Genomic DNA, 26,138 nt, shown 5'->3' with positions numbered 1-26,138 from the left:
AGGTTACTATCACAGCCCAGGGCTCGCCTGATTTGCCCTGGCTTGAGCAATCCGCGAGCAAACCCCTGGTACAGGCAAGCCAGGCCGCTGTTTGCACCTGTACACTTCACCCCTGCTTCCAGGGATGGGGGTGTGATTGGCACCAGCTCAAATCACGGCTTATCTCAGTTCACCTTGGGTGCACTGGATGTTTGCTCTGCGGCAGATACCCCAGCAGCTGGCCGCTGATTTCCCAGCCATGGTAATTAAATAGGGACAAAACCAGAATCCATCACAGACACCCCCCCTGCCCCAGGCCAAGCGCTAATGTATATTCAAGGCAGAATTTTTCAACAAGTCCGTTTAAATGGACGCAGTTTCCTTCCCCTTTAAAGTGCCTTTAAGTTTTAGGTGATGGCTAGTGGCAAAAGAGAGGCAAGTGCTGGGTACAGCGGGGGGAACCAAACAACGTGAAAATTAAAACAACTGTCACAACAGCCCTAAAGCAGAACACAGTTCCTGCAGGTTAATGGGGAAACCAACCAAGCCTTCTGGCTGGAAATGGAGAGCCACGGCCTCTACAGGTGAGAACAGAGAGAGCTATGGTGCGAGGTGTACACACAGTTCATGCTGGTTGGCTACCAGCCATGAGCGGCTGTGTCCAGCGTCTCTTCCATTTTTGAATCTTCTTCACCCAGAGTCCATTCCAGGACACAGGAATCCACCTCCAGTTCTTCTCCTCCCTCTGACACTGGTGTAGACTTTGTAAGATTAGATAAACCCACTTCCCCCACCCACAACAGCCATATGTAAGTTTCAGACCTAGTTTTTGGGCCCACCGACATTATTGCTATTTAACTGTGGTACCCCGTGCTACAGGCATGCGTGCGCTTCACTGAGTCCTTGCCCCAGCTGTTTGCTGTTCTGGTTAGATACATGACCTGATGCAAGGAGGAATGACACCAGACCCAAAGGAGCGGGTTCTGGTTATACACAGCCAGCCAGCATTGTATTAGAAGGACACTCTATGGTATTTCAAAAGGCAACAACACCCCCTGCCTATCCCACCTGCAAAGTTTTCAGCCCGCATGGAAGTATCTACAGGAACTGCTGATTGCGGTGTTGCCCAGAGTCATTGGGAAAGACCGATGCTGCTGCCAAAAGTGGAAATGCTCACCAATAATGGGCATGGTTACATATTCTGATACTCATGAAGATGCCAACATGATCTTTAAAATCATTCACAGAATTCCCAACTTCTGGAGCATCGGGGAATGACCTAAAAATCACAAGAAGAGAGCAACTGCTCAGAGAGATGCGGGTAACACACACGAATGGCTGACCTTCGCAAATTTGCACCCACTTAACCGAAGGAGGAAAGTTAAACCTGTTCCTCTTTGCGTGTGGACATTCTTACATGTGATTTAAACCTGGATCGTGTCAATTCAAACCACAGTAAGAACATCACATCCCCATAGTGCACTAGTTTAACATCAGACCTTTAGTTACACTGGTGCAACTTCTGTGTTTAGAGACGCCCTAAGACACACTCCTAGATCTAGATTTGACAGGTGGATCTTGTCCAGTCCCATCAGCCATAACTTCACCCTTTAACTCCCATCCCAGAACAGAAAGGGCAACTGTAGCTACTGACTGGTCAAGCCCCATAAGCTAAAGATGAAGCACAAGATAAGCACTCCCCAAACCTAATTATTTTATTAAAACAACAGTCTGGGAACAAATTGGGTCAGAGTGCAATGGCCTTCCAGAGCCCATCCATTCACAGTATGTGGCAAATCGAACAAGAGGACTGCAATTTTTTTTATCAACATCTTTGATACAAAGAGCATCTCCAAAGGCCTGTTACATGTTACAGCATCGTTACAAAGTTAAAACAGGAAATTAAAGGAGAGCGAAATCAAGAGGTGTCGAGTTAAAAACAGGGATTGGAAATATCTCAAGCATCGTTAGTTTTACTGCAATAGGCACCTCAGTCATAGACCAGGACCCCCCTGAGCCAGGTGCTGGACTAACAGAATCACCCCGCCCCTCTGGTGCAATGTAGGTATCTCAGTCTACATCACAGGATGTCCCAAACATGCTCAGTCAGGGTCCCTCAATGTTTGGGACTATTCAGAGCCAGGGTGAAGGAGCTTATGGGAGGGGATGGGTGGCTCAGCCCAAGAAAGATGGGCCAGCCCCAAAGCTCAGATCTGGTTCTGAACATCCCTAAAGTTTGGATCCAGGGATTTGATTCACTGTTGTAACCTCCCCCCATCTGTCTCTATCCATCCGTCTCGTCTTGGATTTTCAGCATCTTGGTATCCAGGCCATCCTTTTGTGCTCTCTGGAAGCACAATGGAGTCCTGGCCTAGGATTAGGGCCCCAGGGTGCTACCATGAGACAAATAAATAAGTAACCATGTGGTTTGGGCCACCCACCAGGTCTCTTCCAAGCATGTCCCTTGCAGGGGAATGATCCAGGCTTCCCCAGAGCTCTGGATCCAGGGGACTGGAGGGTTCAGCCCCTCCCGCCTCCAGGGCTAAACTGCAAACCTAACTTTATCTCCCGCCCCCCAAACTAGACCCCCCCCCCGCCCCCAGGCATGGGTCGGCTGCCCATGCCCCCTGCAGACCGGGTGCGGCAGAGGACGGTGCAAGGGACCCTGCAATCGCAGCAACATCCCCATTTCTTAACTGAACAAAGCAAGGAGGTTAGCTTCCCCCAGGCGGCCCCCAGCAGACCCACCCAGGCCTCCGCCTGACCCCGCTGCTGGGGGAGCCCCTGGCAGAGCAGGGAGGGTGCGGGCGGGAGACGCAAAGCAAAGCCCAAAGCAGCTGCCTCTGGCTTCGCACAGTCCAGCCTCCCTGCTCTGTGGGCGACGGGCTCGCAGGGGGCGGGGCCGGACTCTGGTTGGCCGAGTCGCCTGCCACTCGCGGCCGCTTGGCCCTCCCGTTGGACGATGCCCTGCGGCCTTATCATTCCATCTCCCGGTGCTCCCATTTCGTCATGTTGCTGCCACCGCCCCCTGCCTGGCCGGCACTCTGCGCCCCGCGTCCGCCTCCGCCAGGAAACATAGTCCCCCTCCGCTCCTCCTAGCCCCACCCACCCACGCTCTGCTCCTCCTAGCCCCGCCCCCTTTGCTCCTCCCCCCCCCAACCTCCTGTGCTCCCCGCATCCTACCAGCCCCTCCCACCCTGGAATCTGGGCTCCCATCACCCTGGTATCTGGGCCCCCCACACCCCACTGGAGGGGCAGGGTGGCTGCCAGCGAGGGGCACGGAGCTGCAGCCAGGCCAAGGCACAGGCCCAGGGCCACCAAGGAAATCTGTAGCAGAGCCAACCACTGAGCCCTGCTCTCCTGGCTCCCAGTCCAGTGCCTCAACCATCCTTCCCCCAACCCCCCCCTTGCATCCCTGCCCCCTCTCCTCCCTTCCCCCATCCCTACCCCCTCATGCCACCCTCCCTCCACCCACCCCTGCATCCCTCCCTTCCCCCCAGCTTTTCCCAGTCTCCTCCCCAGCCGTCCTCCATCCCTCCCCCCCACAGCAACCCCCCCCCTTTCACCCCTCCCTAGCATCCCATCCCCCACTCTGCTCCTCCCCATCCCCCAAATCCCGCTGTCCAAACCAGCCACCTTCTCCCTTCACCTGTTGCTACTCTCAGCAGCCCCCCAAACCCCTCCCAGCCTCTCCTCCTTCCAACGTCTCACGGCCCCCCCTTTCCCCAACCCCTCCACCCTCTTTGCCCCTGCCCCCAAGGGACACTCCGCTTTCCCCAACTCACCCCCCACCTTTCCCCTAGCTGCCGCCCCACAAGTGAAAAGCTACAAAACTCCCACTGGGGGGGGCATCTCTGAGTGCGAGGGGGGGCATAATTTGTACAAACCCTAAAGCGTGTATGGCGGGCAAATGGAAAGAGAGAAAAAGAAGAGAGGAAACTAGAGAACAGGAAGGAAAGAAAGAGAAAAAGGGCAGGAGGGTGTGGGGGGGCGAGAACAGAAAGGGACAGGAGAAGGGGTAGCAAAGTGGGGAAAAGAACAGAGTAGAAAAGAAGAGGGAGACAGGAGAGGAGAGGGAAAGCAACGAAAGGGGAAAGGGCAGGAGGCAGGAATAGAAGGGAGGAGAAGAGAAGGGGCAGGAATAGAAGAAGGGGGGCAGGAGAGAAGGGGCAGGAGGAGAGGAAGAGGGGAGAAGGGCAGTAGGTGGGCAGGAGGGGGAAGGGCCGGGAGCACGAGGGGGGAAGGGGGCAGGAATAGAAGAAAGGGGGAGGGGCAGAGGGCAGGAGAGGAAGGGGGAGGAAGGGGGAGGGGCAGAGGGCAGGAATAGAAGAAAGGAGGGCGAGGGCGAGGGGCAGGAGAGGAAGGAATAGAAGAAAGGGGGGAGGAGCAGGAGAGAAGGGGCAGGAGGGTTTGGTGGGGGGCAGGAATAGAAAAAAGGGGGCAGGAGAAGAGGGGGAGGGGTTTGAGGGGGCAGGAGGGGGGGTTGGCGGGGGCAGGAGAGGAGGGGGGATTTGGTAGGAGTGGCCGGCAGGAGAGAAGGGGGAGGGGTCAGGAATAGAAAAAAGGGGGCAAGGGGCCGGAGGAGGGGTTGGGTAGAGCGCAGGAGAGAAGGGGCAGGAGGGGGAGCAGGAATAGAAGGCGCGGGGGGGGTTGGCAGGGGAGAAGGGGCAGGAGGGGGAGCAGGAATAGAAGGCAGGGGGCGGGGGGGGGTTGGCAGGGGAGAAGGGGCAGGAGGGGGAGTGGGGGGGCAGGAATAGAAGGCAGGGGGGGTTGGCAGGGGAGAAGGGGCAGGAGGGGGAGTTGGTGGGGGCAGGAATAGAAGGCAGGGGGCAGGAGGCGGGTTGGGGGGCAGGAATAGGGGGAAGGGGGGTTGGCAGGGGAGAAGGGACAGGAGGGGGGTTTGATAGGGGGCGGGCGGGAGTGGACGGGAGGGGGCAGGAATAGAAGAAAGGGGGCGGGAGGGGGCGTTGGCGGGGACAGGAGGGGGGTGGGCAGGGGAGGAGGGGGAGTTTGGTAGGGGGCAGGAGAGAAGGGGCAAGAGGGGTTAGGGAGGGGGCAGGAATAAAAGACAGGGGGCGGGGGGGTTGGCAGGGGAGAAGGGGCAGGAGGGGGTATGGGGGGCAGGAATAGAAGGCAGGGGGCGGGGGGGGTTGGCAGGGGAGAAGGGGCAGGAGGGGGGGTTGGAGAGGGGGCAGGAATAGAAGGCAGGGGGGTTGGCAGGGGAGAAGGGGCAGGAGGGGGGTTGGGGGGCAGGAATAGGGGGCGGTGGGGGTTGGCAGGGGAGAAGGGGCAGGAGGGGGAATGGGGGGCAGGAATAGAAGGCAGGGGGGTTGGCAGGGGAGAAGGGGCAGGAGGGGGTATGGGGGGCAGGAATAGAAGGCAGGGGGGTTGGCAGGGGAGAAGGGGCAGGAGGGGGGTTGGGGGGCAGGAATAGGGGGCGGTGGGGGTTGGCAGGGGAGAAGGGGCAGGAGGGGGGGTTGGGGAGGGGGCAGGAATAGAAGGCAGGGGGGTTGGCAGGGGAGAAGGGGCAGGAGGGGGGTTGGGGGGCAGGAATAGGGGGCGGTGGGGGTTGGCAGGGGAGAAGGGGCAGGAGGGGGGGTTGGGGAGGGGGCAGGAATAGAAGGCAGGGGGGTTGGCAGGGGAGAAGGGGCAGGAAGGGGGTTGGGGGGGCAGGAATAGGGGGCGGTGGGGGTTGGCAGGGGAGAAGGGGCAGGAGGGGGTATGGGGGGCAGGAATAGGGGGCGGGGGGGGGTTGGCAGGGGAGAAGGGGCAGGAGGGGGGGTTGGGGAGGGGGCAGGAATAGAAGGCAGGGGGGTTGGCAGGGGAGAAGGGGCAGGAGGGGGGTTGGGGGGGCAGGAATAGGGGGCGGTGGGGGTTGGCAGGGGAGAAGGGGCAGGAGGGGGGGTTGGGGAGGGGGCAGGAATAGAAGGCAGGGGGGTTGGCAGGGGAGAAGGGGCAGGAGGGGGGTTGGGGGGCAGGAATAGGGGGCGGTGGGGGTTGGCAGGGGAGAAGGGGCAGGAGGGGGGGTTGGGGAGGGGGCAGGAATAGAAGGCAGGGGGGTTGGCAGGGGAGAAGGGGCAGGAAGGGGGTTGGGGGGGCAGGAATAGGGGGCGGTGGGGGTTGGCAGGGGAGAAGGGGCAGGAGGGGGTATGGGGGGCAGGAATAGGGGGCGGTGGGGGTTGGCAGGGGAGAAGGGGAAGGAGGGGGAATGGGGGGCAGGAATAGAAGGCAGGGGGCAGGAGGGGGGGCAGGACTAGGGGGCAGGAGGGGGAGGGGTGACAGCGGGGCTCCGGGCCCGGCGGCCGGAGGGAGGGAGCGGAGCGGGGCGGGGCGGCCCCTCGCCCGGCCCCGCCCCGCCCCGCCCCGCCCCCCCCGCGCGGCGCAGCTGGCCCGCGGCGGAAGGATACGGCGGGGGGAGGCGGCGCCCGGCACCCGCACCCGCAGCGGCAGCAGCAGCCCCGATGTGCAGGCGGGGCGGGGGGGCTCCCAGGTCCGCGGCCGCCCCAGCGCCAGCAGCCGCCCGCGCCGCGGGGGGACGATGAGGAGCCGGCGGCAGCAGCAGCAGCAGCGGCAGCGGCGCTAGGAGCCGCGCGGCCCATGCGGAGCGAGCGCGTCCGCCGGCCGCCGGGCGAGAACAATAGAGCCCGCGGCGGGCTCCGGGCGGGACGGGAGCGGGGCGCCGCGGGCCCCAGGCAGCCGGCGCGGGGCAGCAGCCGCTTTGTCCGGGGGCCGCCGGCGGCGGCAGCGCCCGGGGGGGCTCCCTTCCCCTCCCCCCTCGGATGCGCTTCTTCCTGAGCAGGTAAAAATCCTGGGGGGGGGATTTGGGGTGGCCCCTTCTCCCCCCCCCCCGCGCCCGGCCCCTGCTGCGGGGAGTTCGGTGCCCGGCCGCCCCCAGCAGAACTGCTGCAAACTTCAGCCGGGGGGGGCGTCCCACCCCCCTCCCCCCGCGGTAGGGAGCCCCCCTCCCCCGAAGTGCAAAACCCCCCTTCTCGGGGGGGGGGGGGCGGGCGCGTCGCCTGCCTGGTGGGGCGGATTTAGAGGGTTGGTGTACGGGGGGGGCTCTTCCTATCTCTTCCCCCCCCCCCCCCCCACCCCGGGTCCCTGCTGCATGGAGTTTATTGTCCCTGCTCCACACACGCGCCGGGACTCATGCAAACTTCGGCTCCGCTCCGGGGGGGGGGCTTCCTTTCTGCCCCCCCTCTCCGGTCTGTGTCCATGGAACTTAGAGTGTGCCCCCCCCCCCCCCCCCCGAATTGCTGGAACTTCGGCTCGGATCCTTCTGGGCAGCCTCAGGGGAAAAGCTGGTTTTGGGGCGGGGGGAGTTCACTGCCCCCCCCCTTTTTTTCCTTCCTTCACTTTCCCCCGCCGCATTTCCAGGTCCCCCTGGTCGGGAGGCAACTGGCCGAGTTTTGGGGGGGAACAAAGCCCCGTGGGCCCTGTCGAGGGGGCTGTTTGGTTTGGGGGGGACGACACCCTTCTTCCAGGCTGCTGTTGCACGGAGCGGATTGACCCCATCCTGGGGCTGCAGGCTAGATTTGTATTGAGGGTATGTGGGGTGCGGGGGGGGGTCGTGCGTGGAGCTGGCTTCGGGGGGGGGGGCTCCTCTCCAATCCCATCCCCACAACACCCCTCTAAAGGCCGCTGCTACCCACGGGCTTATTGTTCCCCCTCGCTCGGGAGCTGTTGTGAACTTCAGCCCAGCGTGGCTGGGTGAGTGAAGGGCCTGGCAGAAGTGGGGTGTGTGGGGTGGGGGGGCTGCTTTCCAGTGGCCATAGTCCCCCCTCCCCTCCAGTTGGACTGCTGCAAACTTCCTCCTGGCTCTGTAGGGTGTTTACCCAGCAAAGGATAAAAGTTTGGGGGGGGGGGTGGTAGTAAGTGGAATAACTCTCTAGGCTCTTGTGCATTTTTCGTGTTTAAATTCGGGGGGGGGGGGGTATTGTGAAGCCGAGGGTCTGGAAGAGCAGCTGGCTGGAAGAAGGTTCATTGTTCCCCTCTCCCAGCCAAGTTTAAAGAGCTTGGAGTGAGAACATGATCTCCCCCTCCCGCCCCAAACCAGGGTGGGAAAGTTGTGTGTGTGTCTGTGTGTGTGTGTGTGTGTTGGGGGGGGCACAGAGTGAATCTTCGCGTTAAATCTTTGGTCCATCTCCACAGGCCGGTGTGGACCGTGCAGGGCCCCTGCTCCGCGGGGTTTTGTTTATCCTGCCGTCGGAGCGCGCGCGCCCGTAGTTGGCAAACTTTTGCTTGGAGGTGCACCGGGGGAGGCAGCTCGTCCCTTTGTGCCCCTTTCTGCCGTCGCCCTCCCGGGGGCCGTGTGCGTGGGGGACCGGGGTCGGGTCGGGGCGGGCCGGCTGTCTCTGCACGCTGCATTGCGGGCGCTTGGTAGGCCCTGTCTGGAGTTTGGGAAAGCGCTTTTGGAGAGGGAGGAGGGAGGGAGGGGGTGGGGGAGGAGAGGAGCGAGAGCTGGGGGTGGAGGAGCCTTTGTCCGAAGGCAATAAGGTGCACCTCGGCTCTGGTGGAGGAAACTCGAAAGTCTCAGGTTGAAGTGCGTGGGGCGAGGGGTAATAGGGGAACATCTGCTGTGTGTTAACTCGGGAAAAGGGCTTCTCCGCTGGCATGCAGCGGGAAAACTGCTGTGAATGATTTCAGATTGAAAAATAACACTCTCCAGCAGCTCCATTTGCTTCAAAGGCAGAGGCCCCCCCGCGCCTCCCCGCCGCCCGCCTGCAGTTTGCACTGGCTGCTGCTTGGAGGTTGGGGGAGGGAAACACGAATCCTGTTCACTTGTTAGCCCCTCTTCCCTTCCCCCAACGCTCATGGCTCAGCCCTGAAAAAGCCATTAAAAACGTTTTGCACGATGCACACTTTTGGTCGTTCTCGCACATTCAAGTTTTGTTGTTTTTTTTTTTTTTAAACAAAACCAAACCAAACAAAAACAGCCCCAGCCTTCCCTCTGTTACATGATCAGGGCAGGGTTTTTGCTTTACAGGACACTGGCTTTTCTTTTTAAAGGCTAGGAGGGTTTTAAAAGTACAGATTTCATTTCTTTTGGTGGGCATATTGTATAAGTTGCCTCTGGAACTTAATAAAACCCTGTCTGTTGCTCCCAGCCCCCTCGGAGAATTGCAGTTGTCTGGGGCTTCTTAGGCGAGAGTTGGGGTTTTGGGGTTTGGTTGAGCAGGACCCCTTCACACCCAGCCCTCCAAGTCTTGTTTTTGACTTGCTTCTCTGGGGACTCCTGCCTGAGGAGGGCTGTTCTTTCAGTACCCACTGGGCAGAGGGAAAGGGAGAATGTTTTTCAAAGTTGCTTTAAAAATAATTGCCGGATGCACTGATGACACAAAGACAGGTTTTAAAAAAACAAAAATCCCTTGGCTTTTTTTTTTTTTTTTTAATGGTGGCAGAGGTCTTGTATGTGCTGGATCGATTTCAGTATATTTATATTTTAAACCTCACTGAAATATAATGGATGAGCCAGTGCTTCCTCGGAATATTTTGGAACACAGAGTTTTGTATGTGTATAAAAATATTAAACTTGTGATGAATGAGTTAAATTATTGTCTAGCTGCACTTGATAGCTATAACTGAGTTTTAAAGAGGAAGAAGAGTGAATTCTTTATCCCATCCCCTGCCTCCATTTCTACTCCTGAAGAAATATTTTCCTGACATGATGGGTTTGATCTGTCTGGCTATCTTCCTTTAAAGAACAATCTGTAAAATTGGTCAGAACAGTATTTACCTACTTTGCAAGATTGTTTTGAGGGTTTTATTTTTGGAAAGCTCTTTGAAGGTGAAAATAATTATTATTTAACTTTATTTTCTCCATCTTTTGTGGGGAGTTTATTGCCTTTTTGGTAGGTAATTCTTGTTACCTAAGGGCTAGATTTTCAGAGTTGCCAAGCAGCCATAGCTCCAATCAAAATAAAATGGGAGCTCTGCACCCTGGAGTGGTGGAGGGCATGAAATCAGGCCCTTTTTAAACTTTAAAGAGAAATAGACAAAAACAAGTGGGAGGGGAACTCCCACAAACAGAGGGGGTAAAAAGCCCAAACCTGCCAAGAGCCTGAATGATAACTTGCCTGAACCCTTTGATAAATGAGTTGACTTTTTTTTTCATTTGCTGCATGCCAGGAGCAGCAGAATTGGTCTGAATTAGTGGAATTGGCAGCAAAAAACAAACATACAAGTGTGTCTGGTCAATAGAAGGCTTGTTCCTGCCTCTGGGTGCCATGTGAGGACTTTCACTGTGTTCTGAGGCGCAGAAGTTGGAAGCTGGGCATTTGCAAGGGATTTTTTTTTTTTTTTTTTTAAATATTCATCAGTGGGGTGGGTAGTTTGCTCTAGTCATTAAAATATCTCTTCCCCTCCCCCATGGTTTTCTTTAGGACTGCCACTGTTGAGTCTGTGGGAGTATGAATCAGCAGCAGCAGAGAATGGCTGCAGTTGGGACAGACAAAGAACTCAGTGACCTGCTGGACTTCAGTATGGTAAGCAAGCTCCTTTGAGGGGGGGCCTTTAAAGGGACAGTAGCTTCATTTGTTTCCAGTGTTCCTGAGATCTAGAAGAATGGGCGGGAGAGAATGTGAGCCTGAAAAGTGAGGTAAATTGGAGATGATGGGTTTCAGATATGTTTTGTGCACTGCAGCTTGGTTCTTTTTTTTTTTTTTTTCTTTTTCCCCCCCCTTCAAGTTAAGCAATGGGGGACCCTGGTCAGCACAGAGTAAAGACTTTCCGTGCAGTGAGCACATGGTGATCTTTGGGTGGGGAAGTTCTGTGGAAGCAGAAAACATTAGTCTGTTCTGTTTAAATGCTCATAGCAAAATGTGCTGGATATGACTTCTGAAGCTTTGGCTATGTAACCGATGCAAGGATGTGACTTTGCTTAACAGTTAATTCATCAGGCTGTGTTTTTCCTCTTCCCAGATCCAAATTGTTGAATACGTGTCTTTCCAGATTATTCTATGTCAGTTTGCAATTTTGTGGAGCAGTTCTGTATATATTTTCACAGAGATTATGTACTCCTGTACCCCTATTCCTTGCCCAAAAAACCCCTCAAAGCTCTACAGTAAAATTTTGAGGCTGTCATTAAAAATAAAGTAATTGTGGCTAAGAAGTTACCCAGAGAATGTACGTGCTTTTTTGGGGTCACTTTTAGTAGTAGCAACCAAAGGCTGCAACCCTGTAAATACACAAATATGCTTAGCTTTACACATGGGAATTGTGCCATTGAAGTTAGTGGTACTACTCAGGTGTGTAAAGACAAGTGCATGTGTAAGTGTTTGCAGGATCAGGGCCTATATGTGATGTTTGATTGTAATTGGTGGGTGACCCGTGGAAAGAAAAAGTTACTGTTTTGAACGCGAACTCCAGCTCGGTTCCTCTGTCATGTGCTGTACCCTAATGACATATGGCATGTCTTGCTTTGTAGATAAGCAAACCTACCATACAAATTGGAAAAACACAGCTCCACGGAAAGGAATAACCGTTAAATAGCAATGAAGACATTATTCTTCTGGGTTGTTCTGGGTATACTTAGTTATTTGTCAGTGATGCCTTTGTGTTGATTTTTCTTCCCATTGGGGTACAAAACAAAGGAGCATGGTCAGAATTCCTTGCCCCTTATTTCCTTTATAATCTGTGTTAACACACTGCATCTCTTCTGGATCCCAGCACAAAGATACGACATAGATAAGAAAACTGCTGCAAGTTAGCTCTATTCTAAGAAATCAGTAAGAAGCTCCAAATTGCACAGGCATCCTATGTATCCACATGTATTCTTATGACATGTTCTCTTCTTAACCTGTATGAGAATTCCCATGGTGGTGGGACAAGATGAACTTCTCTCAGCCACCTACAGCTGATGGGAGGTTGATCTAATCAAAAAGTAACGGTAATATCTTTTACAGTTGCTAGGGGAGCTGTGACGACACTATACCTCAAAAATACAAATATGTTCAGGGTTCATTGGGGAAGGGTGAGCAACTTCTTTTCTCCCTCACTTTAGAGGTCTCTGTTCCCTTTGGCAGGTGTACTGGAATTCACTGCTCGCTTGTACGTATGAGAGATCCAGGTTTTGAACTGCAATATCCGTAATCTAGTTCAAGATTGGACAATTTCTTATTTCTCTTCCTTCCTTTCCAAAAAGAATTCCCAACCACTATTTGCAACTTAGTTTATAGCAAATTTGAAAATATCCTTATTTGCAACTCCTGTAACTGTTTGGGGCCATTATAATAACACATTTCCCTTTTGTATTCTAAAACTCTCCCTGGGCCCAGACTTTGATATGGAGCTAAGATTTAATAAATTGGGTAAAATTCCTGTTCTCTTAAATTAGTGCAAATGTGTAACTGTTGAAGTCACTGTACCAGAGCCAATCCAGTGTGAGACTGGAATTTGGAGCACTGTGTCCATATGACACTTGAGCAGGTAGCTGCAGGCCTGCAGACCTTTGATGTCAGTGGGGCTCCATGTGAGCACTAGGGTCTGTGGCTTGCAGGATTGCGGCCTGAGACAGTTTCCTGCATAGCTCTGTTTCTGGGAATGGGTTGGGTTATCTCCATAACAAATTAGGCCTGATCCTGCATTGTCAAGTCAGTGGGAATCGGTTAGTGAGTTTTGGAATTGGGCCTGTTGTGTCCATCCGCACTCAGACATGAACATACTTTTTTGCCTAAAGAGGTCTCTAAAAATAATAAATATCCCACTAAGAATGAGAATTAAAAAACCTACAATAAAATAAAACTCACTAGCTAGTAGATAATGTTCGTACTGATACTTGTTAAGCATAGTATAGAAGTTACATAGTTAAATCTTTGGAGTATTGCAGGGTGCTCACATGTCTTGTAACTGGAATGTAACTTATTTGTCTCATGGTCTGGATCTCTTGGGGTTTTTTTTCCCCTCCTTCATCTCTGAATAAGCAGGAATGAAAAGGTGTCCCAGTGATCTGTGTCAGAGTAGGATAAAGGAGTGAAAACTATTGAGGCCAGGACTTTGTGGTTCAGCAGCATCTGTTTAGACCAGTGCTTTCAATCTGTTTTTCTAGGAAAGATGCATACCACCCTGAAGCGATTTCTGGACCAGCTCTGAGCTGTGTTTGCCACCCAATTGGGTGAATTTTCTGTCCTGACACTAGTGGTTTTGTATATGAGGGCAGCCTAGTCTGTGAAAAATACTGTAAATAAGGTAAACTCTCCTATCCTGGGGAGAAGGATTTAGACCACCAAAAAAAAAGAGAGAAAATTAGGTATGTATTAAACTGCAAAAACACCCATCCAAAGCTTTCTACCAAAGTAACTTGCCAGTAAACGGTGAAAAGCAAAGAGTGTTATAATGTCTATTTAAGTGGTCTGAAGTTATAACTCCAGACCAAACTCACAGGCCTGTAGACTGATAACTGCTTTGGGGTGTGCAGATCAGAGTTCTTTACAAGTGCCTCTGAGCTCAGTGCCTCAAAATACAAGTGAATTTGTAAGCTTGCTTTTACCGCTGCATTCGTGGCAGCGGGCCAGAAGGGGATCACAAATCGGGGAGAAGGCATCCCAGAAAAATTTTGAGTATTGGTTCAAAGTATTAAATTTAATTTTCCTTATTAGACTATAATTTTAATGATAGTTCAACTTGTGGCTTGGCGTTTCTGAGGCTTCATGTACTTGCCTTCTTCAGAAGGGGCTTCAGCCATAGTTAGGCTGCAGTCACAGCCAGGACTTTTTTAATCTAGCTTGTGGCTTGTCACTTTAACTTGCTGTCGTTCACGCCATCCAGCTTTATTCAGACAAGCAGCCATCACAACTGTGTGTGTCCATGGATCTCCATGCTGCCTAACTGCACTTGTCTCAGGGCATTCTGGGAAAATTTGGGAAGCTATCCCATGATGCCTTAGTAGGGAAATAGTCCTTGAGGATGCACATGCAGAGCGGCGGAAGCACCAAGCCTCTGGTGCGGCGTAGTCTGGGGTGTCCTAGCGCGATGAGAGCTGGGACAAAGAAGCAGCAGCCAAACAATTACACAGGCATGGTTAGGGGTCTTGTCTGTGCTGCAGAAGTGTGCCAAACCAGATATGTGGAGGCGGCTGAGTGCCAGTCTAAGCCTCTGGCAGGGCGAAATGCTGTTAGCTGCCACTGTTAATAGAGTATTAACCATATGGTGTGCGGATACCAAGTACTGTGTGTCGTAAGTTGCTGTGTGGACAGGACTTTACCATAGACCGTAAAAACAATTCCACTCTGTATTAAATGCTGAACCACATGGATTCAGCCACCCCATGAGGAGTAAAACTTTGTGTGCAAGGCAGAGTTATGTCCAACCTTCCTAAAGCTAAGTAACAATTACCTGGCTAGTTTTGCATGGATAGACTTTTTTGTCTGGAGCTCCTTAAAACTTAGCTTCAACTACTTCCTAGAGTTAAAACACTAAGTGTTAAAGCAGTGCCATATGTCTCACTGTAGCGAAGGCAGAGTGACTGCATTTCCATGATAAAAACTGCTTTTTGTTTAGAATAGAATTGTAATAAAGTTCACTTTACGTTTAAGTAGGCAAACAAAGCCTTAATTGGGAGGGTTTTGCTTAAAACAACACTTATGCCTTTGCTAATTTTGTTAAGTGGAATCCCCTCTATTCCCTCCTAATAGAAAAGAGGTTAATGGTTGGATATTTTATGTGCTCCAAAATAGCTTTCAGGTTTAACTTTTTTATTAATTTGAGACTTACCTTATGAACTAAAGGCCTGCTATGTCGTAATGAATTGCTCTTTAATAGCAGTAAATAGAATATTTTTAATGGACTTAGTATGCATGAGTAGCAGCTACATAACTAATGGCTGCTTTGTTATAGTCTGAGCAGGTGAAAAATTCACTTAAAATAAATTAAGTCTGGGTAAAGTGTTCCTAAAAGAAATTAATTGATTTTTCAAAATATATATTAACTCCATAGGCTGCAATGGCTGTAAAATCACTGAAATCTGTCAGCTAATAAACATATAAATAGGGCCCTATCAAATTCACAGCCATGAAAAACACGTCACGGACCGTGAAATCTCATCTCCCACCATGAAATCTGGCCTTTTGTGTGCTTTTACCCTATACTCTACAGATTTCATGCGGGAGACCAGGGTTTCTCAAATTGGGGGTCCTGACCCAAAAGGGAGTTGCAGGGGGATCGCAAGGTTATTTTAGGGGGGTGGCGGTATTGCCACCCTTACTTCTGTGCTGATTTCAGAGCTGGGTGGCCGGAGAGCGGCGGCTGCTGGCCAGGTGCCCAGCTCTGAAGGCAGCGCCCTGGCAGCAGCAGCGCAGAAGTAAGGGTGGCAATACCATCCCATGCCACCCTTATTTCTGCCCTGCTGCCTTCAGAGCTGGGCGGCCGGAGAGTGTCGGGTGCTGACTGAGGGCGCAGCTCTGAGCTGGGCTCCTGGCAAGCAGCTGCCACTCTCCCGCTGCTCAGCTCTGAAGGCAGCGCTGCTGACAGCAGCAGTGCAGAAGTAAGGGTAATAGTACTGCAACCTCCCCTACAATAACCTTGCGGACAACCCCCCCCCCCCCCTCCTTTTTTAAATAGTTGAAATCATGAAATTTACGATTTTAAAAATCGTATGACTGAATTTGGTAGGGCCCTACATATAAAATAAGTGACTGGACAAATGAATTTATAAGCTGACCTCTTAGAACATTGCTGGTATCTTAGATGTAACCATCCATTAAAGTATATCTCTGTATTTTTTTCCCCACTTGGTTTGGATTTGTTCTTTATTGGATCCAAGAATGACACTGATATCTGTGGGGATAACCTTTAAGTAGTTGTCATCTGTCAAAGAGACTGAAGGCATCTGTGCAATACTGTGTACAGAAATTTAAGACGGGATTTTACATAACACCATTAAACCTATGTTGTTCAAATCCAACAAAGAACAAGTAATGAACCAATTACAAAATTGGAAAAGCTTGATAATTAGGCCCTTCCATTGCATACTGTTTTTTCCATCTAAATATTTTATTTTTAAAGTAACATTTAAAAATAAAAAGGAAATTCACACTGGGTGGGTGAACTTAGATTTTGCTGTTGAGTGATACAAACTAACAAAGGCAGAGGACACTCTTAATCTGATTTACGCTGTGCCCTTAAATGAAGCATAGCAGTGTGATTTTAAACCCACTTCACTGTTGAAAAACAGAAGTTGACAGTATAAGCATTATATTTCCTGCATTTTATCTATAATATATGGCTTGTAAATTCATATTGAAGTAACATTAGTGTGCGGTTCCTTATTTATCAAATGTTGTGATGCTTTAAAGTCTCAGCTTCCTTTGATGAGTGATAGTTCTTTGATTCCTATGGTAATGAGAGCAGGAAAGGGTTACTTCAGACTCCCACTGACAGTATCTTTCAAAACAGACTAAGGAAGATGAAGGCAAGAGGTGGGAAGGCATCCCTCATTCATATGTGTTCAGTGTGTGGGCGTGTTGGGGATTGCCAGAAATAGTGGTGCTGGGGGGAGACCCCTTTTGCAGAAGTAGAAGAGAAAATGTGTATTGCACAATGGAACAAAACTAGACATTTTCTCCATTGGTGTTTTCACTCTAACCTTGTGGGTTTTTTGTTGTTGCATCAGCAATTAAGCAGAAATGCTTATGAAAAATAAGCAAACTGTGGCTTAACTACAAATCGATGCTCGATACCAATAAATTCAAGGGCTCCCCACCCCCAAAAAAAAGAACCCAGAGAACTTCTTTGCAGTTCTTGGAAATGAAGATTACTGACCATTTCAGTTAAAGTAACATTTCTCCTGTCTCCGGGGGAGGGAGTAAGGCAATGTCCCTTGCTGTCTTACTGGGCTAATGAAGTGAATTTCTGACAATATCATTTTAGTATCCCTTATTTTAAAAATCTCTCTCTCTCTCTCTCTCTCTCTCTCTCTCTCTAAACTGACAGGCTGGGTGAGATAATATCTTTTAGTGGACCTAGAAGATATTACCTCATCCACCTTGTCTCTCTAATATCCTAGGACCAGCATGGCTACAAAAACACTCTATATAAACTAACATTGCTGTTGCTCTAAGGAATTTCTTTACTAGCACTGAAAACTAAGTATCTTGTGAGCCTTTTGTTTAGATATTTTTTTAGTTGGATATGTCCATGCTTGCACACACATACATACATATTTTCACAAGTATGTATGGGAGTTGGGCACCCAAATTCCATGGCTTTTCAATGGAAGTTGATTGGCTAATTGGTCTTTCTGCCTTTGAAAAATCTCCCCCACATACTCCTGTATTTTTGAGATTAGTAACCAAAGCTGAGCAGACAACTGTGTGAAGGAACACTTCCTGGTCACAAGAAAGCATCAAATACGTCAGGGTATGAAATGCTGCATTTCTCTTAGTTTTATTAAATTGTTTAATCCTTAAAGTATTATAACTTTGAGTTATTCAAACATTATGAAGCTAAAAATAATGTAAATGATTTGATGGTGGAAGTGTCTGAGTTTAGTATTAAAAAACATTTAAAAATGTTAATTTACTAAGCATTTCCCCACCAGCTCTGGCCAAAGCTCAATGAATGTTTCCTTTTCTGCTGCAGGCAGGTGCATATACATTTTTAAACAACAAATTTTTGAAACCCACCCAGTTTATTTTAAAAATATTTGTCCATGTTAGCTGACTAGGTATGCAGTATTTTTGAGGAAGCTCTCTGGCAGAGGGAGATTAGCTATAAATTGTACCAGTAACAGTGTAGCAAACAGGTAGCTAAAATGACAGATACTGTAAAGCACATTAATCTTTCTGATCATGTGTTAGCATGTGTTACATAATGTTGGAATCAGACAGACTTATCTGCCTACAGATTCTTGCAGAATATCCACTACCTTGGTTTATTTACACTGGTGCAGTGTCTCTGGGTGGAAAGGGAAAGTGGATGGCTATTTGATGTTCACATTTGGCCCTCAAAAGAAGAGGGACTGGGGAAGGAGGGGGGAGGAGAATCTTCTGGAGTCGTAAATAAGGTTGTGGTGCACTGAAGGTGAGCAGCAAATAAATGTGTAGCTTAGTCATCAGTGTCCTCTCCAGCTCGAGTCACTATGGTAGCTGCTAACCTAACGCCTTTCTAGGATATAGGATAGCACCAAATAAGGAGCGGGGGAAGAGGAAATAAACCAGGTCTTCGTGTGTAATTTAATTTGTGGGAGGGAGTGGGGTGAACCTCTGTTTAGATGGAGAATGGGTACTACGTCCTTTACCCTAATTTATTGATAAGGGAATGAATAAATACTTTGTGGCCTTGTGATCTTCCTAGATTTTTTTTTTGCCTCCTGTAATAATGTGGGAAAGAAATAATGAGCCCTAAGCACAGGGGTAGGAAGAGGAAACCTCTCTTCTCCAGTGCAGATGAGAAATATCCCAGAAGCTGCTTTTTCATGAAAAAGAAATTGGAAGGTCTGTGTACACAGAAGTTTACTTGCTCGGGAATAGACAGGTACCAGCTCAGAGTTGGAACACACACTCTTTCTTCCCTACTATATCGATCAGCTGAGAAAGCAGTTGGAAAGATTTCTGCACTCCCAGTACTTTTATTTCTTTCTCGTCCCTCCCTTACCACAGCACAGCAAAGCTAACGTATTGAAATCTCTCTTCTTTCTCCCTCTCTCTCATCTTCCTGTTTTTCTAGATGTTCCCCCTGCCAGTGGCTAATGGAAAAAACAGACCCACGACGCTAGCGAGCACGCAGTTTGGCGGATCAGGTATTGTCTTCTTTTCCCCTTCTTAATGCCTCTTTTCAGAGTTAAAAACAAACCCAAAGCTCCAAAGCAAAGGGAGTTGTCAGTTTCGTGGATGCTCTTTAATGTATTTTCATGGTTCTATTGTGCTGCTACTGCTCTGAGTACCAATGTTAATTCCATAATCCCTCGTGTGTGCGTGTCCGGGAATCCTTTGCTGTTGTGTAACTGAGGTGAAACTCCATGAATAGCTAGAAGGTTAATTCTCTTGGTTGGGGCTTTCAAAGAGGCCGAAGGGAGTTTGAATTCCAATGGGATTTGGGTGTTGGACTCCCTTCAGCCCCTTTGACAATCCCAGACCCTTTTGTTATATTTCAGTAGATGGTACAAGTACCCGTTCTGAGTCACCCTTGCCCATTCACCTCCAGTAGCATGGCAGTGATGGCCTTCTGGGGCTGGTATACTTCAGTAGTTTGGATACCCAGTTTTGAAAATCTTGGCCCTAAAGGTAGGCTCCTATCTCAATATTTAGGGACCTAAATAAATGCTTGGAATAACTTCCACCAGCTGAGGGTCTGACCCCCGGTTTTCAGAAGCACTGAACACCTGCTGGGTGCTTGGCAATTTTGAAAATCAGGCCATTTATGTAAGTGCCTAAATACTGAGTTTGGGAGGATGGGGGAGAGTTTTCAAAAACATCAAGGGGATTTAGGAATGCAGGTTCATTTAAAGACACTGGGGTTTGTGCTCCTAAACACCTTAGGTAATCCCTCATGGAGCTTAACTTTTTCGACTGTTGAGGGAAGATTGAAAAAATTGTGTTTGTTTACTTTGGAAAAGAGAACACTGAGGGGGGACTGAACAGTTTTCAAGTACATAAAAGGTTGTTACAAGGAGGAGGGGAAAAAACTGTTGTCCTTAACCTCTGAGGATAGGAGGACAAGAAGCAATGGGGCTTAAATTGCAGCAAGGGAGATTTAGGTTGGACATTAGGGAAAAAATTCCTAGCTGTCAGGGTGGTGAAGCACTAGAATAAATTGCCCAGGGAGGTTGTGGAATCTCCTTCCTTGGAGATTTTTAAGAGCAGGTTAGACAAACGCCTGCCAGGAATGGTCTAGATAATACTGAGTCCTGCCGTGAGTGCAGGGGACTGAACTAGGTGACCTCTCTAGGGCCCTTCCAGTCCTATGATTCTGTGGGAGTCAGCTTTCCATGTCTGAAATGTGGCACTAACTGGGAGAGGCTTCTTAATTCAGTATTAAAATAAAATACTCCCAGCACTATACTTGGTGTACTCTGGGGCTGTGTGGCTGCAACAGGCTTTCTGTGCTCAGGGATGTTGCATTCGTTACAGTTGTATGGGACGGGTGCTCTATAGAATAAAGTCTGTGGCATGCAGGAGGGTCTTGTTGCCTTTTATCCTCCTACCCCCATATTCCTTCTCCCTTTAACTATGCTGATGCCTTTGTCGATGGTTAAAATCTCAGCTGTTCCAATACTGATTAAGTGAAGCCACCCAAGATGTGTAGGAGTGTCCCAGTCCTATAAACCTGGCTGTGCCAGTGCTCTTAAGAAAACCCCCAAAACACACTAGGATGGTGAAGCTCTGGCAGCATACGCTGTGATTGACTTGGGTAGTACTGTTAATGAGTATTGTTCAGGCTGCTGGAAATGGCTCAGCAAGAAAATACTGCAGTCAAATGTCTTGCTTTTTCCACCTCTCGAGCTGCCTCCTACTGGGATGTCAGGATGGAGGGAGGCCTGGAGTTTCAGGAGCTCCTGGAGCCAGGCAGTGAGAGATTTTGGGTGACAGAGCTGGCACTGTTGTGTGTGGAAACTTTCCATCTACACGAAGAAACATTGCCCAGTGGTGTCCCCGTGGCATCACTCACAGCTCTTCTGCCCCTGAACTTCAGCAGCGTTTGGGGCTTCCAGAACTTAGCTCCATCTCTGAACAGTTTTTTGAACGAACATTTTCCTCTATATAGAGACTTTAAAAATAAGTTTAGTTTTTTTTAAGTATTAATTTGTTATAAAGCACAACAGGTTTTAATTTGATCCATGAAGACAAACACAGTATGGTGTGCGAGTGCTTCAGGGCTATTTAGTTTACCTTGACAATGAAAAAGACAGGGAAGGATATATTGGCAGTTGAAAGGGGGTGGGGGGTTTAAGGAAATAGAGAGGTTTCGGTAGAAAGTAAAAGGAGAGGTGTAACTTAACACCGGTGGAAGTTGATCTCTGTAGTGAACATTCCAGCTTACACGTCTCGTACTTTGCTGCTAAAATAATCAACAAAAGAGACACCACAAGCTCGTGAGAGAGCAAGCTTGCATTCAGTCATTTCCTGCTTGGCTGTTGGCTTGCCTACTTGATTTGCAGAGCTGGCCAGTTCATGACAAGGAGTAGGAGTGCTGGGGAAATAGCCTGTGGTGGGCTAGCGTCTTTCACTCAGGTGCCCAATGTCAGCCTGAACATGTACAATCTCCTCCGCGCCCCCCCCCCCCCCACAAGGTGAGTGAAAGGTAAAGTTGACACCACCCTTCCTCTAAGCCGCTGTTTTTGATATGGGCTTTCTGAATGGTTCATAATAATCATCACGGAGTGATCTTACACAATTGCATTAAAGGCGATTGCACAGCTGCCACTGTCCCATTCTCCGGGCTTAGTGTGAGCCTTCAGTTCTGCCGATGGGCATCTTGATTCTGAAATGCAGTTCAGTTCAGTGTTAATGGAAGGCTTTTCATGCAGTGAATGGGCTAGAGTCTCACTTTTTAAAGGGTGAAGTGTATATTTTTCCTGTCAAGAGTTAATAAGTGACTTTTCGTTCTGCTTTTGGATGTTAGTGTGTTTTCATGCCGACTGGTGGGTGTATAAATCTGAAGTGTAACAATGACCTGTCATACCATCCAGGGTCTTGTCTATATACATACACACACACACACGCCTTGTACTAGTTAAACAGGTTTCATTTGAACTGGTGCAAGGTCTCTGTGTGTAGAGAAGACCCTGGATGGTGTGGTTGGTCATTGTTACACCTGGCTTATATTGATTTAGTAACTTACATTGATGTAAGCCAGTTGTAAATTGTTTAGTGCATGCATCCAGGGGTTTGCATCCATCTAGCTAAATCTGTTTTAAAAACTGATTTTGATTAAACTGGTGCAACTGTTGGGCATAAAGGCCTGAGTCATGGTCTTCCTTGAGATCTGTGCTAATTTGAAGATTTAGATCTGTGTCAAGGGGGAAGAGTGCCTTCGTGCCACACTTTAATTTCGTGATGGATAATAGCTCCCTATAGCTGCTAGCACCCTCACTACAGTCTCTCACTATAATGTAGGCTCTCATTGCTGGACTACAGTGCTTTCTTTCAGATGAGTTGTTAGAATGTTTCACTCCCCGGTGGAAATCAGAATTGAAAAGAGCGAAGAAGCTATGCTTTTGGGTGATTTGGCCAAATTGTCTGCACTTGATACAGTAGGGTGGTTTTCCCAAACACAAGGCTGGTAAATAGGCATCAATATTAACTTTAAAACAGTATTACAAGAGAATTGCTATGACAAAACCAACCAAGTTTGAATGCTTTTCAAATCCTAATTAATAATGCTCTCAACCTCCCTTTCCTGAGCTGTTCCATGTCCTGTGGGATTTATTCAGACTAGAAGCTCCTCGGGGCAAATGTGGCCTCCTTCTATGTGCGTAAAGTGCTAAGTAAATCCCAGGTGCTAATGTAGACTACTAAATATAAAAGTGAGGAAATCCCAATATTAAAGTTGACATTTTCTGGGGCTAGTTTATATTTAAACACTCCTCCTTCTCCCCCTGCTTTGTCTCTTAAATCAGGGAGAAATCAGTTTACATTTCCAGTGGTGACCTTAACTCTGCCCTGTCAGTCTTGCTTCCCTCCCCTGATTAGATGGAGGAAAATGGTTACCACATGGATGAAATTTGTGTTCCTAGTTGCACAGATCTTGCAAGCTGTGTCTGCAGGATTTTTGGCACACACAGGACTCCTCAGGAAAGGTAACATCTTCACAGAGACTTTTTGTGTTGCAACGAGAGTTTTCCGGAGTAAACATTTCAGACATGGGAAGGTGTAGTTACCTAAGCCAAGATTTTAAAAACTGGAGTCTAAAGCTAGACTCCATGGGGGATTACCTAAGGTGTTTAGGAGCACAAATCCCAGTGTCTTTAAATGAACCTGTGCTCCTAAATTCCCCTGATGTTAAAACCTCTCCTATGCTAAAAACTTTGTTTTCAGTTATTTCCCCCTGCATATCCAATATATGCCAATTGGCTTGAGTTTTAGACTTTCTAGGCCAAGCTGTCAGATATTTGCAATGGCAAAAAGATTAAGACTTTTCCAAAATTAAAATGCCAGTTATTTGATATATCATCGCTCACAGATGACTAACCTGATCCAACTGCCCTCCTCCTCAAAAATACTCCAAATAAATTCTGCCTCTGACAGGGCACAATGTATATTACATTTCACGTGGAAATTACCTTTTTTAAAATTGACATTTAAAAGGGGCAGTAGCGGGTGGTGGTAGAATCACTATCTTTCCAACCTTAACTTTGGAGTTGCTACTGTTCTGGAACTGTCAGAGCAGTGCATGAGTTGCCAGTGGAACAGAACAGCTAATGGTTGCTGAGTTTTCTATAGGGTCACAGTATCTGACTTGCTCCTTGTGTTATAAAGTGCTTTGGGATTATGTAGAACTTGAAAAGAACTCTATGGGAAAAACAAAACACCTGTGGTGGTGGTTTGGTGAGGTAATGCTGCACTTGGCCATCTTAGCCTCTTACATTTCTAAGAACTCGGTAGCATTGCTACATAGTTCTACCAAATTTGAAGAGGGCTCAAGAATATCTTCGATTAGTTATAAGCATGCTGAGCTTCAGTTTTGTGTCTGGTTACTGGTAGCCCAGCATGGCTCCTGCTGATGGATTATTCTGCTTGCAACAAATAAAAGTTTGGCAATGAATGGCTTTGTTGTCTTGAGTAACAAAATTTGTTATTAAATTTGTTTTTCCTTTCTTGCTTTGTAGTCAAGGGAACATTCTAGCCTGAGGACCGTAAAAGGGAGCTGTGGGGGAGAAATCCCCTTTTTGCCACTATGCTGTGGTTTTGCCCCCTCACCTTCCCCCTCCTCTTTCAAAGTTTGTTCTGCACCTATTTGCTAGCAAGACTGGGAGCTGAGGTTTATTGTAGAGGGACTTGCTTTGATCAGGGCAAGTTCGTATAACATATTTGAGGCTGGCTAACAAGGGAGTTTTTCAAAGAGTTACAAGCTGGTGCATGTAACAAATTTTAAGTTATAGTCTACTGAACAAAGTCAAATGCATTCTCCCTGGAGGGAGGTGAGTCTACATCCCTTTTTAAAGCTCACTTTAAACAACATTTGGCCTTAGATACCTGTGGCAACAACACTGAAAGCCATAAATTCTGTGAAAGATGAGATTGTCTCTTTAATTGGTGCTCTGGGTGAGCTGTTTGAAGATTTGATTACTTCATATGGGCATGCAACCATTTATTAGGCCACATCCTAAAGGTGGAGTTGAGGGGTTCTGTGTGCATGGGAAGGGGGTAGAGAGAAAGAGCCACTCTGCCTTCTGTTGCAGATCTGTGGAGATTAAAGTGATGCTTTATTTGTTATTTAACATGCTGAGAAGCCAACTTGCACATCTTAAGTAAAAGAAGCTAAAAATTACAGTGAGAGAGTCTTGAAGAGCTAAATGCAGGGTCTTCTATTGAAATCCAGGCAAGGATTGAATTTCAGACTGATAAATGGTTGCCAGCACTATTCCCTGTAGTGAAGAAACTAGACGCTTTTAATAGTTGGTTGTATAATGTTTTCCTACTAAATTAATTTATTTCCCACATTTGGATTATGGAGAAGTGGGTGTTCCGGGTTTTTTTGTTTTTGCTATTCTGATATATCGTGAAAGGTAGACGTGAGGTGCAAAAATATGACTTGATATTTAGCACTGACATTTCTGTACTGAAATTACTTATTTTAGGGTGTTTAATTTATTTTACTTGGGTATCATTTCTCATTTAGCAGCATTGCAAAACGCTCCTTTAAAAACAAATTATCAGTCCAGGTACAACTCATCAGCCCAGCCCATATTTTACTGTGACCGTAGTTTATTATGAAAAAAAACACATTTACTCTGTTTTTAAGGAAAAAAACTTGCTGTGGTCAAGTAGAGTTTTGCAAGGGGTTTGGTAAGCATGTGTTAGGTGTCGTTAGCTTGAAAATACATTCTAAGACGGAAGGATTCTGTATTTGCATTATTATTATTATTAATGTAGACCAACCAATGTGCGTTTAGGAAGATGAGGCACTTAGACTAAAGTTTTCAAAAGTGTCTAAGTGGCTTAGGCACTTAAGTTCATTTTCAAAAGTGAGGCAGGGTAAGTGGCTGTGTTCCATTGTCTTTTTCCCAAGCACCCAAGTCACTTTTGAAGATGAAACTTAAGCTTCTTAGGCCGTTTCTACACTAGAGACCACTGATGCAGCTGTGCTGTTGTAAGATCTCCCGTGTAGCCACTCTATGCGGGAAACGTAATTAACCCACCGCCAATATGCAGCGGTAGCGTCTGCAGGAGAGCGTCTCCCACCAACGTAGCACTGTCCACACCGGCGCTTCTGTCGGTATAACTTACGTCGCTCAAGGGTGTAGGTTTTTTCACACCCCCGAGCGACATAAATTATACTGACAAAAGTGCTAGTGTAGACATAGCCTTAGTCACTTAGTTTTAACTCTCTTTTGCCCACTTTCTTGTGCCCTGCCTCACAAATAGAACTTTGTGGTGTAGAGGTCTGTTCCCACATTTTCCTTGGTGCTGATTCTGGAAACCCATGGACCAGGATACAGAAAGTGGGATTGAAAAAAAAAATGGAGGGGCTGAGGGGAAAGAGGAGCATTTCTGGAGGTGAGGGAAGGGAATTCTAGCTGGCAGGAAGTAGCAAGCTGTGTAGAACAAAGAGAAGAGTAATATCTTCACACTTATCTCCATTAATCTAAAGTAACACCTCAGTTGACTCTTCAGTCTCTGATCCCCTCATTATGTTCTTGAATAGGTATTCCTGCTCCCAGCACTTGCCTTCCCTTTGCAGTAGCTTCTCTTGCATCACTGCAGTCAGAGCAGAAACACTGGAACAAGGCTTTTCCTTTTTTTCTTTCCTCACCAGTATTTGTCTTTCAAAGTTTTTTATAAGCAATGGAGGGGGGTGGAGAAGGGGAGATCCTGAGGCAGAAACAACAGAATTCTAATCCGGTAAGGAAAGATGTGTTTCTGGAAGGAGTGCAGTGAAGGCAACCATGTTATCACTCAAAACAAAGATGCTCCAAGAACAAATACAAATATTTCTCTGGTAATTGGAGACATAACAATATAGTATTGTACTAACAGTTCTGTAGTTACGGTTGAGAAGGCACG

General features: G+C 48.4%; 1 protein-coding gene across 11 annotated transcripts in view; it reads left to right on the top strand.

Annotated features, from left to right (window-relative positions):
• Nucleotides 1–6,408: 6,408 nt before the first annotated feature.
• Nucleotides 6,409–26,138, top strand: part of TCF3 (transcription factor 3) — a 122,414-nt gene continuing 102,684 nt past the window's right edge. For 4 of the 11 annotated variants that reach the window (XM_037885803.2, XM_037885802.2, XM_037885801.2 and 1 more), the window contains exons 1-3: nucleotides 6,410–6,778; nucleotides 10,362–10,463; nucleotides 18,640–18,712. In XM_037885803.2, the coding sequence (XP_037741731.1) occupies nucleotides 10,389–10,463; nucleotides 18,640–18,712 (148 nt within the window). In that variant the 5' untranslated portion in view covers nucleotides 6,410–6,778; nucleotides 10,362–10,388. Of the gene's footprint in view, nucleotides 6,779–10,101; nucleotides 10,208–10,361; nucleotides 10,464–18,639; nucleotides 18,713–26,138 lie in introns of those variants that run through there. The other 7 variants (XM_037885806.2, XM_037885804.2, XM_037885798.2 and 4 more) reach the window with 5 other exon arrangements.

This window comes from Chelonia mydas, chromosome 25 (assembly GCF_015237465.2).
Source record: "Chelonia mydas isolate rCheMyd1 chromosome 25, rCheMyd1.pri.v2, whole genome shotgun sequence".
NCBI classification, from domain to species: Eukaryota; Metazoa; Chordata; order Testudines; family Cheloniidae; genus Chelonia; species Chelonia mydas.
Note: the sequence above shows the minus strand (reverse complement) of the source record. Positions and strands in the feature narration are given on the sequence as shown.